This window comes from Carassius carassius, chromosome 37 (genome assembly GCF_963082965.1).
Source record: "Carassius carassius chromosome 37, fCarCar2.1, whole genome shotgun sequence".
NCBI lineage: Eukaryota > Metazoa > Chordata > Actinopteri > Cypriniformes > Cyprinidae > Carassius > Carassius carassius.
Genome location: NC_081791.1, coordinates 23969263 through 23985851, shown reverse-complemented (window position 1 = coordinate 23985851; position 16589 = coordinate 23969263). Strand labels below are relative to the sequence as shown.

Below are 16589 nucleotides of genomic sequence, written 5' to 3'. Positions count from 1 at the left end.
CAACGGAGGTCGAGATGCATAATGGGGTGGCTGAAGAAATATAGAGCTCAACTAAACAGTGCCTATAGAGAGAGAAATTAATTTATATGGCTGTGGACCTGGGAATGATGTTTCAATAGCCGATGATTTAATAAAGCGCCTCTTGTTTGGACAAGGTTTCAGGCACATGGAGAGATTAGCACTGGCTTGCTTTAAAAGGCCGACTCTATTGTCCAGTTAGCACAGGTCAAAGTGGCTGTCATCTTGTTTGTCGGTCCATGTGGGGACCAAATGGCCTGACAAAAAACAACATTGCTGGGACGGTCCACAATGAAAACGGATTCATAAAGGGACTAAAATGTTTGCTTATTGCTACTAGAAGTAGTTGCTAGGATGCTAGTTGCTGCCCTGAGTGGTTTTTAGCATTAATATTGCCAAGTTTTCTAGGGGGTTTGTAAGGATGGGAATCATAAGAATTTAATTCTGATTCCTTTGCACAATTATGATTCCTTAATTATTGTTTTAGTACTTGTAAGGAATACATTTTTTATAATAAGAAATGTAATTGCATTGCCAAATGACGAGTTCATTTCAGTAATAAATAAAACAGTAATAAATAAAACACATGATTCTAGCAAAAAGGTTTGCTAACTTTTTAATGACTTTTCACAATCTGTTTAGAGGTGGCATAAATGCATCCCAATAATTGGTGTTCGCTATGTTTTCAACATTATACTAAACTACTGGACTATGCTGGTTTCCGATTCAGTAAAAAAATCAGCTGATGAGAATCATTCATTTGGGAGTCGGACTACACAGGATGTGCTGTATGTTTTTGATTCACTAAAAAAGAACAGGATCATAAGAGTCACTCACTCAAGAATCAGAATACAAAAGTTACGATGTATGTCTGTGATTTGCTTAAAAAGGTTTATAAGAAACATTCTTTCAGGAATCTGACTACACTGGCTGCACTAAAAATGTCCAATTCACTAAACCAGTTCATAAAATCGTTAATTTGGAAGTCGAACCACATTGGATGTGCTGTACATTTTTGATTGAGTGAAAAAAAAAACAGTTAACAAGAATCATTTGTTCAAGAGTTGCACTACACAGGTCACACTGTATGTTTTTGATTCACTTAAAAAGAACCAACACAGAGCCATTTGTTCAGGAATCGGACTACACTTTAGGTCATGATATAAAGTATAATAATTATTATACTTATGTGTGCTACACACCACTGGGGTAGATCAGTATCTCCACAGGGCAGTCGTAGGTGTACTTGTCTGCCAGTGTGACCACAATGCTGGTGGCAGAGCGAGCCGAGGGGTCAGCATCTGCCCGGATGGCGTGTGAGGGGCTTTCCACACCTGCACAGAGAAACTTCTAAAGCATCTAAAATAAGCAGGAGCAACAGAGGAGGACTAAACCGTTCTGAAACTCCAGCAGGAAGATGCATACTGCAAAACAACCGGTATTAAATAATGTTATCAGTATGAAAAGTCAAAATCAAACTATTAATGCATCAAAATTATTTAGGCTAGAAAGTTGGCAGGATATATTTTGCATGTGCGCTTTTGTCCGACATTTTAATACAAATAAAGAATTAAATTTTTACATGTATTCATATTTATTTCTCTGGAAATCAGGGGAATAGTATTTAATTCTAGACTCATGAAGATGGAGGAACTGACCTGCCAGTAAATACGGCCCTCTGATCTCAAGATGGAAATTAAACTCATAGTCAATGGAGTTGATGGTCTCTTCCTCCAGCAGAGCAGCCAAACACACTCCTGAGGCCGTCTGCTCGTGGTTTCCCACTGCACAGTAATGCTGATCCCTCCTGAAACAAATCAGCAGGAGATATTTTCATAAATTGCTCAATGTTTTTGTCCATACAACGAAAATCTGTAGGATCTTTGGTTGTTTAATTTCCAGTTTCCAGTTTTTGTAGATTTTGCTTAATCAACACATAATGCGATACCTAGAGAGATGATTAAACAGATGGCAGTAAAACTTCTGTATGCAAATAAATGTAAGAAGGAAGATAAGTGGCAATTCAGTGTGCAAATAGTAGAGCAATATCAGAGATTTTTTTATCTTGCATATCATATAAACAACCAGTCAGCAACTGTTATAATTTAAAGGAAGAGTTAAAACAAAAGAAGATTGTTTAAAATGGACTTACCCTCAGGCCATTCAGAATGTAGATTGTTTCTTCATCTAAAAAGATTTAGAGAAATTTGGAATTACATCAGTTGCTCACCAATGGATCCTCTGCAGTGAATGGATGCCATCAGAATGAGAGTCCAAACAGCTGATAAAAACACCACAATAATCCACAAGTAATCCACACAACAGCAGTCCATGTCTTAAGGAAGAACTGGTTTCAGTCTTTTTTTTTTTTTTTTTTTTACAAATGCAGCTTTTCACTTTGCAAGACGGACTGATGGACTGGAGTCATCTGGATTACGTGTGGATTATTAAAATTCATTTGGTGAGCAAGAGATGCAATGCTAAATTTTTCCAAATCTGTCCTGTTCCAATGAACAAACAAACCCATCTACATCTTGGAAGGCCTGAAGTGAGAAAATTCTCAGATCTCAAATTTTAATTTCAGTATGCAATTACTACACTGAGTCAGTATGTTTTTGATTCACTAAAATGAACCAACATTCATTCAGGAATCGGACAACTGAAACTTTTGGATCCTTCATTCATAATTCATAATTCAATCACCACGCAAATATATTACACAGATATCAATGTCAGTGTAATGTCTAACATGTCATTACAGGTCAATGGGAGATTTTTAAACTTTAATCTTAAATGTCCTAAAATGTGAAACATGCAACACAAAATGCAAAATAGGCAGCACAGATAAAGCTGATTGTATCTACAAAATACATTTTATGCTTTAAATTGGACTCTGTATGTTAAAATGTTCAGACTGAATGAATCACTCTTACCAGGGTTTGGAGTTTAGAACTGAATCAGAATGTTTGAAGATCATACAGTAAATACAGTGTGTCAGTGCAAATACTACAACATTAATGAACCACACACCTCCTAGCAGTGCTGGGTGAAAACGCCTGCTCCTCTTTGACAGAACGCTGGACTCTTGGAGAGCAGACGGGTGGTGAGCTTACCCGAATTCCCCCATTAGGGAGTGTGGTGAGCTCTGAGGAGGTGCTGACCAGTATATTAATGGTCTCCAGAGGGGGAATGACCCCCAGACTGACCACCAGCACTGTCCTCTCCTGATCCTCATCCAAAACGATATGTCCTGCAACAAGATGATTCAAGAAGATTCCTCAGTAAAGCCTCTGAAATATACAGTCAACTTTAATGAAAAAGCTTAATAAAATGTTTTAAATGTATAGTTCACCCAAAAATGAAAATTTGTGGAAAATTGACTCCACCTGTGGATCCTCTGCAGTGAATGGGTGCCGTCATAAAAGCAGCTGATAAAAAACATCACAATAATCCACAAGTAATCCACAGTCCATCAGTTAACATATAGTGAAGGGAAAAATTGTGTTTGTAGAAACAAATACAAAATTAAAGCTTTTTAAAAATTTTGAGCAAAAGACTAGCGCATAATCCGTAATAATGCTTCCTCCAGTGAAAAGTCAAGTTTTTCTCTCACATCAAAATCCAATAACATATTTGTTTAGAACCATTTTAGACCATTTCACTTGTAAACAGTGGTTGATCTGTGCATATTCCTCTCCTGATTTAGACAAGTTGACCTTTCACTGGAGAAACCCATATCATGAATACAGGACTTGTATTTTAGCCAGAATCAACTATTTAAAATAGTCTGGATTAATTCATTTCTTACAGACACACAGCTTTTTGCTTTATGGACTGGATCCTGTGGATTACTGTGATGTTTTTATCAGCTGTTTGGACTCTCATTCTGACGGCACCCATTCACTGCGGAGGATCCATTGGTGAGCAAGTGATGTAATGCTAAATTTCTACAAATCTGTTCTAATGAGGAAACAAAACTTATCTACATCTTGCACTGCATGAGGCTGTGTAAATATTCAAAAAATGTAACAAATGTAACTGGATTCAGTAGTCACTGTGACAGGCCTTACGTTTAAACTCTGAATCAGGGATTAGCTAAGTAAGATCTTTGATGAGCGTTATAAATGAGCATGCAATCTTACCACCTCCGTTCTGTGGGATTCCATTGGCATTGCAATAATCAAAGTAACAGTCATCGATTTTCATTTTATCTTTGACCTGCATGGTTATTATCTGGCTGCCAATCATCACTTCAAACCCGACCACCACGCTGCACTCATCCAGAGGGTATATAAAGATTCCTGCATAAATCACAGGATTACAGGAGAACACATTGTTTATTACCCAATAGCGAAAGTCAATCCTTCTACAAAGCTTATTTTGCATTTGTAAGAAATTAAATCAATCGTTTTAGTGCTTTCACCATTGATCAATGCAAAATTCAATCTGTTGGAGACAATACGACACTGCAGACCACAGAGCAGCAATCTGCCGGTGACATTTCTAGACTTCACTCAAATAGCTGATGAGGTTGGGAGGGAAAGACAAGTGTTTCTCTTTCCTTCAGGGCATTTTGACAAACTATTACTATGACTATAAAGAGTTTCATGCATTTCTTCACAAATTTCTTCTGAAGATGAGAATCATAATTGTGGTTTTGTCAGAAGCTGAAAAGGATAAGTGCTTTTGGACAAAAAAATAAATAAATACTGGGCCTGATGATGTAACATCTTTTGAGATTATATTTAATCAGTGACAGTGGCCAGGGGTTAATGTTAAAGTTTAGGTTCAATCAATACTATACTCCAAAACTAATTTGGCCTAAATATAAGATTTATTTATTTGAACAGCAAATTTTCCATCCATGTGCATTAGACAGTTTAAATATAAATTCATAAACTTAATATAATGCATATTTGTCAGTGTTTTATAAATTAAACAAGCAATATTTCGGCACTGGCATAGTTTATTAACTATTTGCATTGATTTGGGTTCATTTTCATATAATCTTATTTTCAAAATGGCAAATCAGCATAAATCTGTTCATAGTGAAAACAATAACAGAAACAAATTGAATTTAAAAACCTGGTTATTGTGTGTATGTATGACTGACAAATATGCATCACTTTTAACAGTTTAAGGTAAAACTAGTAATCCAAATATAATTTTTTTGTTGTTCGTATTTTTATTTTATTTTTTTAGTGTAATAGTGAAGACGTAGCAAGAGCCACTAATGATTGATATCACTTCATAAGAACCAATGCAACTATTTTAGACAGCATACTTACCCTCGATAGGGTGATCTTCTATGTTTTCATAGGTCAAGGAGGCTGTCATTGCCAGGGTGTAACCCCTGACACAGGAAGTGATGTCTGAGACGCTGAGAGGCACAGCGGTCCATTTGCTCTTGTTGATCAGGCCAGGCATGATGATGGTTCTGTCCAGTACAGTTTCTCACATGAAGAGAAGGGAGTGAGAGGGAATGCTGCCCTAAAAAGCCTAGATAACATTGAAACTACATTTTACAATATATCTTGCAAAATGCTAATAAATAAATAAATAACTCTGCATAAAAATGCATTTTATACATTTTTTGGACACACGTTTATTTTTGTGGATATGCATTATTATTATTATTATTATTATTATTATTATTAATATTGTTATTATTAATAACAATTATTTGTATGCATTGAATTTTCTAGCTTTGAGCAATAAAACAAAACATAAATAAATAAACACTTAATTATTTACTTACATACATTTCTTTTGTAGATAATGTCCAGATTGTCCAGAAAAAAAGTTTCTAAACTTTAAAAGAAGATAAAGGAACTTAAAAAGCTGCTTGAATGACCTAATATTGTTATTAGTTTTTTTTTTTTGCTATAATCAATAAAAATACATAACTTACAGAATGCAAATAAATAAAAAAGGTCAATATTTTTTTATTTACACTAAAATATGATTGTCCAGACAAAATATCTAAACAACCTTAGAACGAGACACATTTACTTAAAAAGCAAAAATGCATAAAGGATCTGAATTATTATTATTCTCTCTCTCTCTCTCTCTTCCTCTACTTTTTTAAAGCATAAATCTAACAGAATTTTGTGGTGTTGGTTAAAAAAAACTCCATTAAGAAAAATAAACTTTCAAAATATATTCTCCGAAAACAAGTTACGTGCAGTATCTAATCATATTTTGTTTCTCAAGTTAAACTGATCTCATTTTAAGGATGTTTACAGAAAAAAATATGATAAAATAAAAAAATAAAAAATAACATCAACTCCGGACATGTTCAACTAACATTTGACTACAAGAAAATTACCAAAAACTAATTATGAAAAGTGTTTACTGTAACGCCATGCCAGCAGAGGGAGCCCTCACCGGAGTATTGACTGTTCACCACTCCCTCTGCTTCTACAGTCATTTCCTGTTTGGGACTATTTAACATGTGCTAGTGTAACCCCCACAAACTCTCTCTACCCAAGGTTTACAGGTTCTCTACTGGACTAAATACTTTCAGTGGGACAATATCCAAGAAAACACTCAAATACCCAAACTCATTAACTAATAGTTTTATTAATTTACAATCATAATATTAAAACCCAGGGGGCAGCAGGTTAATGCAGTCATGACAGGTTAAATTTAATTAAGAGGCAATGAATGATTTCAACAATGTTAACTTCAAGAATAATAAAGTAACAACCAACAGGATATACTCAGCACAAGATTTCAGTAGTTAGTCAATACATGCATTAAATATAATCACGTGATCACCTCTCATACATAAGTTCATTACACTGCAAATCCTAATAGTCATAAATACCACACCAATAAATGCATACCAAATATTAATCACCACAAACCGTCAGTCATACTCGTGCTAAATATCTAGCCGTCGTCAACTGTATAGGAGGCGTATGGAAAAGGATAACCTGCCCACCCCCTTACACACGCACTCCCTCTACACACAAATAGCGCCGGGGGACCATTGGGTTCACACATACATCAGGGCCTCCCCGGCAAACACAGCAGAGACAGACATCAACACCCCATACAATAATAAAAACAAAATGTACTGCTGGCTTTCTTACCCGCTACCGGATGTGGGTTCCGCATTCGGTGAACTCAACGGCGGCCGCCAAACGTAAACGGGGAAAACCCCAGCAAAATATCCCTCCCGCTCGATTCGCACCGGTCACACAACAATCTTAAACCCAGGTCCCGGCACGGCAGCTTTGGCAAGGAACTCAGCAGCAACAACCCGAAAAACCCTCCCGCAACAACCAATACATCATACATTTATAATGCTTCCCTATAATTACTAATGCCACACAGGTGTTCCTTTTCCCCAGCGCGTCATGAGGAAACACGGAGGACGCTCTCAGTATTGCCACTCCCCTTAATTAAGGATGAGCAGCTTACACTATAGCATGTCACTTCACTGCGAAGTATTGCCAGTTAACCTGCCTTACCGAGCGTTTTCCTTGTGAGTATTCTGACTGCCTGTTTGATCACGATTCTGCCTGTTATCTCGTTCACGTCTCTTGGATTGCCCCTTTTGATTCATTGCTTGATCGGACTGATGTTTGTGTTTGACCTGTTCGCCTGCTTACTCATCTCTGCTTACTGGATAACCACTGTGTATGTTGAAAGATCGGACTGCCCTTACGGTATTGACACATTGCCTGGTAAAACAACTCTGAGCGACATTCTGCTTCAGCCTCATCGTTACAGAATACTTCGCCTCAACTGAATCCAGCAGAAGTTACCAACATGCAAGCAGCGTTCCCTTATCAAAGTGAGGTCTTAAAGGGGTACCAAGATCAGTTGAGTAAACTTCAAGCAGTCAACGAGCACTTGAAGATCTACATCCAGTAACTTCCATCAACCACGCCTAGAGCAGTGAGTTTTGCACTACCAGATAAATTTGATGGGTCTGCTGATAGATGTTGAGGCTTTGTTCGTCAAGTAAAGATTTATTTCGACAATCAGGAGGACAAGTTTAATTTTGAAGAAAAGAAATGTGCTGTCATGATGTCCTTGTTGTCTGGGAAGGCGATTGACTGGGCTGCAGCTGTTTGGGATACTGACATGAGGTTCAGAAGATCCTTTGACTATTTCCTGCAACTACTTCAAGAAGTGTTTGAATATCCCGCAGGGGGCAAGGATATATCAACTCAACTTCTACAAATGTCGCAAGGAAACAGAACAGCCGCCGAGTACGCCATCTTGTTTCGCACCCTCGCTGCTCAGAGTGGGTGGAATGACGTTTCCCTGAAAGCCGTATTCCAGAGAAGCCTCAACACGAATCTCCAGGCAGAGCTTGTATGTAAAGGAGAAAGTTCATCGTTTACTGACTTCATCACGCTTGCTTTTAGGATGGATAATTTGATGAGACAGACTCCGCGAGGAGTATATGAAGTATATGAAGGAAATACTGCCTGTTACCACGACTGTACATAAAACTATAACGCACGAAGAACCCATGCAAGTCAACTATACCAAACTTTCTGAAAGTGAACGAGCACGGCGATGCTATGTCCGTCTCTGTTTCTACTGCGGTGAACCAGGCCATCATTGCCAGAGTTGTCCACACAAGGCCCTGAAACACATTCTGGTAAATATGGAACACTTGGCTATACCTAATAATCAATCCTTCAAACTTCCCCTTACCTTGAAAACTGAAGAGCTGTCCATCTCAATGACAGCAATGATTGATTCCGGAGCTGCATTAAATCTCATTCATAAAGATATCGTCACGAAGTATAACTTACCCGTCCAACCATGTAACCCACCCATCAAGATCAAAGCCATCAACGACACAGCAATCGGAACTGGAATAACTCAACAAACTAAGACACTTACCTTGCAAGTGGGGTTATTTCACCAGGAGTCCATATCCATATCCTATATGTCGTTAACTCACCTAAGCATGAAGTCATCCTAGGATTCCCATGGCTGTCCATTCACGACCCTGTCCTGTCCTGGCATCGGGGGGAGTTGACCAAGTGGTCAGGCTTCTGTAAAAGTAACTGTTTCTCGTCAGTGCCTCAGCCCTGTTGTATCACTAGTGTTGAAAGCCCTTCAAGCACCAAGACTGTAAACATTCCCCCCTGTTATGATGACCTGGCAGAGGTCTTTAGCAAAACTAAGGCAACACAGCTACCACCTCATCGTCCATGGGACTGTAGTATTGATTTACTCCCCAATGCCATGCCTCCCAAGAGTCGTGTGTATCCCTTGTCTCGTACAGAATCCCAAGCCATGGAGGATTATATTGAGGAGGCCCTTCTTTGTGGAGAAAAAGGACAGAGGACTCAGGCCCTGTATTGATTATCGGGGATTAAACAATGTCACGATAAAGTTCCGCTACCCTTTGCCATTGGTCCCTTCAGCTCTGGAACAACTCCGTGAAGCAAGGATTTACACCAAATTGGACCTTCGAAGTGCATACAACCTTATTCAAAGAGGGTGATGAGTGGAAGACTGCCTTCCTCACCACTAGGGGGCACTATGAGTATCAGGTCATGCCGTATGGACTTGCCAACACACCCGCTGTATTCCAGTCCTTTATAAATGAAATCTTCCATGACTTGCTGAACCAGTATGTAATTGCCACACATTGATGACATTCTCATCTACTCCAAGTCTGAAGCAGAACACGTTGACCATGTCAAGACCATCCTGTATGTCAAAGCAGAGAAATGTGAGTTTCACGTCAAGCAGACATCATTCGTGGGTTATCACATTAGTCATCAGGGTGTTAAGATGGATGAAGTCAAGGTCAAGGCAGTAACGGAATGGCCCCAACCTTCCTCTATCAAGGAACTTCAGAGATTCCTGGGATTTGCTAACTTTTACAGAAGGTTCATTAGAAATTACAGTATGGTTGCAGCACCACTGACATCACTCCTCAAGGGTAAACCTTCCAAACTCAGGTGGAGTGAGGATGCTACCCAAGCATTCAACCTCTTAAAATATAAATTCACCATGGCTCCTATCCTCAAGCACCCTGACCCCAACTTACCATTCATCTTGGAAGTAGATGCCTCTGACTCAGGTATTGGAGCCGTACTCTCCCAGTGCCATGGACAACCGGGTAAACTGTACCCTTGTGCATTCTTTTCCAGAAAGTTAATGGCAGCTGAACAAAACTATGATGTGGGGAACAAGGAACTCCTGTGTATGAAACCAGCAATAGAGCAATGGAGGCACTGGCTCGAGGGAGCAGTCCACCCCTTCCAGGTGATTACAGATCATAAAAACCTAGAGTACATTAAAAGTGCCAAATGACTCAACCCTCGCCAAGCTCAATGATCCCTCTTCTTCACACGCTTCCAATTCTCGGTAACCTATCGCCCAGGAATAAAAAACAGTAAGGCAGATGCTCTATCCAGGCAGTATGATCTCCTCATGGACAACAAACCCCCGAATACATTCTTCCTCCATCAGTAATCATTGCCCCAATTACTTGGGATATTATGGAGGAGATCTAACGGGAACAGATCCAAGAACCGGCTCCTACCAATTGCACTCCTAACCTCCATTACGTTCCAAAAAGTCTGCGCCCCAGAGTCATTCAGTGGGTCCACTCCTCAGTCAGCTCTGGCCACCCAGGTCTCTCTCGCACTCTACACCTGGTATGTAACTCATTCTGGTGGCCTTCAATTTCCAAGGACGTCACGAATCACGTCAAAGCTTGTCAAATTTTTGCTCAATCTAAGACCCCCAAGGAATTACCCTCTGGACTCCTGCAACCTCTGCCCATTCCACAACGTCCCTGGTCTCACTTATCAATAGACTTTGTTACTGATCTACCGCTGTCCCACGACTATCCTTGTTATCATTGACAGATTCTCCAAGTCCTGCCGGTTAGTCCCCTTGAAAGGACTCCCCACCGCCATGGAAACGGCACAGGCTATGTTCCACCATGTATTCAGGAACTATGGAATACCGGAGGATAATGTCAGTGACAGAGGTACTCAGTTTGCTTCCCAAGTTTGGAGAGTATTCTGCAAACAACTGGATATTAATGTCAGTCTCACTTCTGGTTATCATCCCCAAGCTAATGGTCAGGTGGAAAGACTAAATCAGGAATTAGGCAGATACTTACGGTCATATTGCAGCAGAGAACAACATCGATGGTCAGAATTCCTCCCATGGGCATAGTATGCATAGAACTCGCTAACTCACTCATCAACAGGTCTGACCCCTTTTCAGTGTGTCCTCGGATACCAACCCCTATGTTCTCGTGGTCTGGCGAACCATCATCAGTCCCCGCTGTGGATGACTGGATTCGTCGGAGCGATGGGTATGGGACAGTGCTCACGTCCGCCTACAACGAGCTGTCAGCGTACAGGAACTCCAGGCTAACAATCGACGTCAACCACATCCATCCTACCAACCAGGACAATGGGTCTGGCTCTCAACACGGGATCTCAAGTTGCGGCTACCAAGCAGGAAGCTCAGCCCAAGGTACGTTGGCCCTTTCAAAATTCTAAGAAGAATCAATGAAGTCACGTACCAATTAGAGCTTCCTGCTAATTACTATCTCTCCCTTTTTCCATGTCTCACTGCTGAAACCGGTCCACACGGATGCTGACCCCAATCATGAGGCTCAAGAGCCACCACCGCCACCGGACATTGATGGAGCACCGGCCTACACGGTCAAGGAATTACTGGACTCAAGAAGGAGAGGGGGTCAGCTCCAATATTTTGTGGACTGGGAGGGCTATGGACCTGAGGAGAGGTCATGGGTAGCCGCCAGCGACATTCTGGATCCGTCTCTCACGGAGGACTTCCATCGAGCCAGACCCGATCGACCAGCGCCACGACCACAGGGACGTCCGCGCCGAGTGCCAGGAGGCACTCCTAGGGAGGGGGATTCTGTAACGCCAGGCAAGCAGAGGGAGCCCTCACCGGAGTATTGACTGTTCACCACTCCCTCTGCTTCTACAGTCATTTCCTGTTTGGGACTATTTAACATGTGCTAGCATGTCACTTCACTGCGAAGTATTGCCAGTCAACCTGCCTTACCGAGCGTCTTCCTTGTGAGTATTCTGACTGCCTGTTTGATCATGATTCTGCCTGTTATCTCGTTCACGTCTCTTGGATTGCCCCTTTGGATTCATTGCTTGATTGGACCGATGTTTGTGTTTGACCTGTTCGCCTGCTTACTCGTCTCTGCTTACTGGATAACCCCTGTGTATGTTGAAAGATTGGACTGCCCTTACGGTATTGACACATTGCCTGGTAAAACGACTCTGATTGTATGATCTTCCTTTAATAAACTCCTGCAAATGGATTCACATTCTGCTTCAGCCTCATCGTTACATTTACACTATATTATTATTTATTATCATACAAACTGTGACATGTTTTCTTTAAAAAGTGTGTTTGTGCAAATCTGTCCTTCAAATAAATGCCACCTGGTTTAATATTTCATATCTATGCATTGACATTCACAAATTTTAAATGTGGCTTAGGGGTCCAGTATCTGTGCTCTGAATAAAAAAAAAAAACAAGTCATTCATAGTCACATCATAACTCATCACTGCACTCATGCCTGTCGCATTAATAAAGATGAGAAGACAACAGCATTATCTGTATCGCTTTGGTGTCCGAATGAAGACCTCTGACAGGCCCACACAAACCGCCCCCCGTCCCATAGCTGGATTTCTGGCACACAAATCGCAGGTCTGCTTCAGCACCATCAAAGAGAACAGAAACCTCTGGCACATCAAACAAGCCCTGCACTGTAACAGATGCAGCGCTGATGCCATGACGAGTCAGTTTTTACCTGAGGTCAGCACACAGAACTCCAGACTACAGCAATACAAAACCAGAGCAGTGTCTGTGTCACTCAGTTCCATTAATGACTGTTCCAGAAAAAGCGATTAACATGATATAATACTCAAATTAACTAGTTTTCAGAGCAAAAATGTGATCTCTTTAAATTTTCAATTGATTCTCTTGGACAGTAATGGAATTGAAATGGAAAGCTAATGCATCACAGATTTCTCTCCTTTAGAAAAAGACACCTGACACCAGAGCCCTCAGTCTAGAGTTTCAGGGGTGTTCTCTCTGAATTATGTCTCAGACTTTGCTTAGTATTGCCAAAATGTAAAGTCTGTCACCAAAAGATTTCTTTTAGAACTCTGTACTCATATGTCAATCGTCTTGTGTCTTTTTTTATTTCTAGTAAGACATAAGACGACATATCTGAGATGTTGACAAATAAATCATGACTGAAAACTCCATGAAGCTTCCTGAGGTTTGAACAAGCAATCTCCAAACAATAAAACTGTCACAGATGAGATCTTTTATATTATGATTATGACATTTATAAATATTGTGATTTTTTTCCCCTAAACTGAAAGATTTGTCTGAAAACCACAATAGAAATTCGGAAAAGATCTCAAAAATGCCTCACACTGTGCTCAGGTTTACACATATCAGAGATTTTAATATGAGCTCAAACATTTTCTTAAATCTTTTAATGAATTACCTGAGTTATACTGTTGAGTATAGAAAATATTTTTAATGAATATATAATATTCAAAGAAGAACATTTATTTGAAATATTTTTTTTTACATTATACACTTCTTTAATGTCACTTTTGATCCATTCAATGCATTCCTGCAGAATAACAAATATTTTTTCATTAAAAAAAAAGTTATTACTGAGCCCAAACTTTAAAAAAAGTGCTGTGAGTTGTATTGTTTAGCATTAATATATATAATATTAATTTGCCATATCATTTTGATTAATTATAATACATCAACATTATATCACCAGTTCACAGCCTTGAAATGGCATCAGTTCACTACTAATGTCTTACTAAATATCAGCATTTACATATCTGTTTATTTCATCTAATGAATTACAAGAGAAACATCTGTGATAAAGCATCAAAAATTCATCAAACTGAATCATGAAAAAAATAATAATGGTAGTTTCCAAACAGGTTTCCCACCTATTTGCAAACACAACTGAGAACTCTATCAATTCTCTTGAGCTGTGAGCGAGCAACCTCTGAAAATATCCAAGAATATAAAAAAAGTAAAAGCAAACTGTTTTATCATTTATCTCAATCCTCTGATTTTCATCCAACTTGCTAAATTTCCACAGTGGGCCAGTGTTTTGGAATTTTAACTTGATTCCCAGCCAAGTCGCCCAAGATTTATGAGCAGCTATTCTTAGAGGACATAAATGTTTGAGATTAAACAGCTCCCCGTTATCACAGAACAGAAACAGATGCTTTCATCAAGGTGTCCACATGGTCATAACTCTCAGACACAGAGGAACACCACCCCCTCTCTAATAGATTAGGGTTTGGCGGGGTGCCGCTTGTGGACAGAAAAGTGCAATAGATTTCCAAACAGGTCAAACACTGCCATCATCTGTCCTGAGAGGAGCGGACATTTCTGCACAAAACAAAGGTGTCAGTATCATTTTTAAATATGATTTAATAACAGATGCTGAAATCGGGTAAATCAGGTAACTAATGATAATAAAACCTTGATATTAATAATAAATAATAATAATAAGCATAATAAAAGTATGTTATGCTCACCTAGGTAATGTGGCATATTATTATAATTTAGAATAACTGTTTTTTTCTTAATTGTAATACATTTTAAAATGTAATTTATTCCTGTCATGCAAAGCTGAATTTCCAGCATCATTACTTCAGTTTTCATTTTTCACATGAGCCTTTCGAAATCATTCTATGTTGCTAAAATAAACATTTATAACAGATCCTGAATCATGCAGGTAATCAATGATATTAAAACCCCAAAATAATAATCTCTTATGCTCATCTCTTATGCTCACCAAGGCTGCATTTATTTGATCAAAAATACATTTTAAATAACTGTTTTCTACATGTTAAAATGCAGTTTTTGTAATATGCTGATATGCTGCTAAAGAAACATTTATAACAGATTCTGAATCATGCAGGTAATCAATAATATAAAAAACTAAACATAAATGAAGCTTTTTAAATGACTCTAGCAGAGCAGGTAAAGGTCAAAATCAATTTCATTCTTAATAACAATATGATTTTTTTTGTCTTCAGCATGAAATAAAACATAATTTTAGCTTTCTTCCATGTTCTATTCTAGAGGACCCAAATCAGAAGAACCCAAAGTGACAGAAAATAATCAACCCCTGCCTCCCATTCATCCTCTCCCAGGAGCAGCGGAGTGTGAATCACTCCCAAAGAAACAGCCAAATCACCCACTCCACGCAGTCCACGGCTGCCACCACACACACAGAAACACAGAGACACGGCACAGAAACAACCACCTGTTGATCCCGCATCTCCAGCAAACTACAGATGCATCACATGCGGCCGCGAGCTAATGAAATCCCTCTTTAGTGCTTTGGGAACACTTCCCGATTTCACCTTGAATCTAAAACAACATACAAAATCTCAGTCCTTTGACTTTAGTTTCTCACGCACTTTGCTCAAAGCAGAAATCTCTTACCTCACATCTGCAGCGCTCGCAATTCTCTCTCGGCGTCTGAATTAGTGAGGTTCAAAATAACATCAGCCTGCAACTCCGAAAAAGCTCTCTGCCTCTTGGAGAAGGACACAACAACTGAGCAGAACAGAGGACGTGAGGGAGGTAGGGAGAGAGAGAGATGGACAGATACAGAAGCAGCTGGAGGAACGTTTACGCAGTCAATCAGCACATTAACATGTGGTTATGAAGCTCAGAGCTGGAAACGAGTGCTTTTCCTGTGCAGCACATGAACATGAACCCCGCCAGCCCCCCGCCAACGCTCGATTCTCCCCTCAGCATCTGTACCACCCACCTCTCTGTCTCTTCGTAATCAGTGACGAGAGCCCATTCATGCATCCTATTTGATAGCCAGGGGTGCCACTGGCTGAAATGCAACACCATGCATGGGGGAAACGAGGGGAGGGAGGAGATCATAGATCATGCAAAGGATCCAGTTTGAGATTTTGGTCTCACATCCTTTTCTGTCACGTTATCCGACACTTTTGTCTTCCAATCATTCATGTTTTTCCCTCCAGTGACTGCTAAGCTCACTATCTTGACTTCAATATGACAGTGACTGTTGTATTTAATTTTTTCTGAATTAATGTTGTGGCTGTGGTGCATGTGATTAATCTGCTTTTGCGGAGGATGTAACCATGACAATCAATGTGGAGCATCCAGAGCTTTTTTAAAAGACAACAGGTTGGTTGAAGAACGTGTGTGTGTGTGTGTGTGTGTGTGTGTGTGTGTGTGTGTGTGTGTGTGTGTGTGTGTGTTTAGTGATGTGCTGCCTTGGCTTAAACCTCAGCTTCTGTTTCTCAATTAAATTAACATGTGCTATTTATTGTATCTCCCTCTCTTGCTCACTCACTCAATGTGAATGTCTCTTATCTCATCTGCTGGGATTTACTGAGGGCTGCAGTGACTGCTGATTATTTCATCTGCAATAAAGAAGAAAATATCTCAAATCCAACTTCCGAAAGCTATGAATGGATATCATCAGCTACACAATCTTGTTAACTAAAGATTCTTTGTAAATTTACATTTGACCCACA

At 39.6% G+C, this 16589-nt stretch overlaps 1 protein-coding gene across 1 annotated transcript in view; it reads right to left on the bottom strand.

The window, feature by feature from the left end:
* Positions 1–15788, bottom strand: part of vwa5b1 (von Willebrand factor A domain containing 5B1) — a 48597-nt gene extending 32809 nt beyond the window's left edge. The window contains exons 1-6 of the mRNA XM_059528310.1: positions 15517–15788; positions 5307–5517; positions 4161–4319; positions 3049–3268; positions 1677–1825; positions 1221–1352 (exon numbers count right to left, since the gene is read on the bottom strand). Coding sequence (XP_059384293.1) covers positions 1221–1352; positions 1677–1825; positions 3049–3268; positions 4161–4319; positions 5307–5445 — 799 coding nt within the window. The 5' untranslated portion in view covers positions 5446–5517; positions 15517–15788. The remainder of the gene's footprint in view (positions 1–1220; positions 1353–1676; positions 1826–3048; positions 3269–4160; positions 4320–5306; positions 5518–15516) is intronic.
* Positions 15789–16589: the final 801 nt, after the last annotated feature.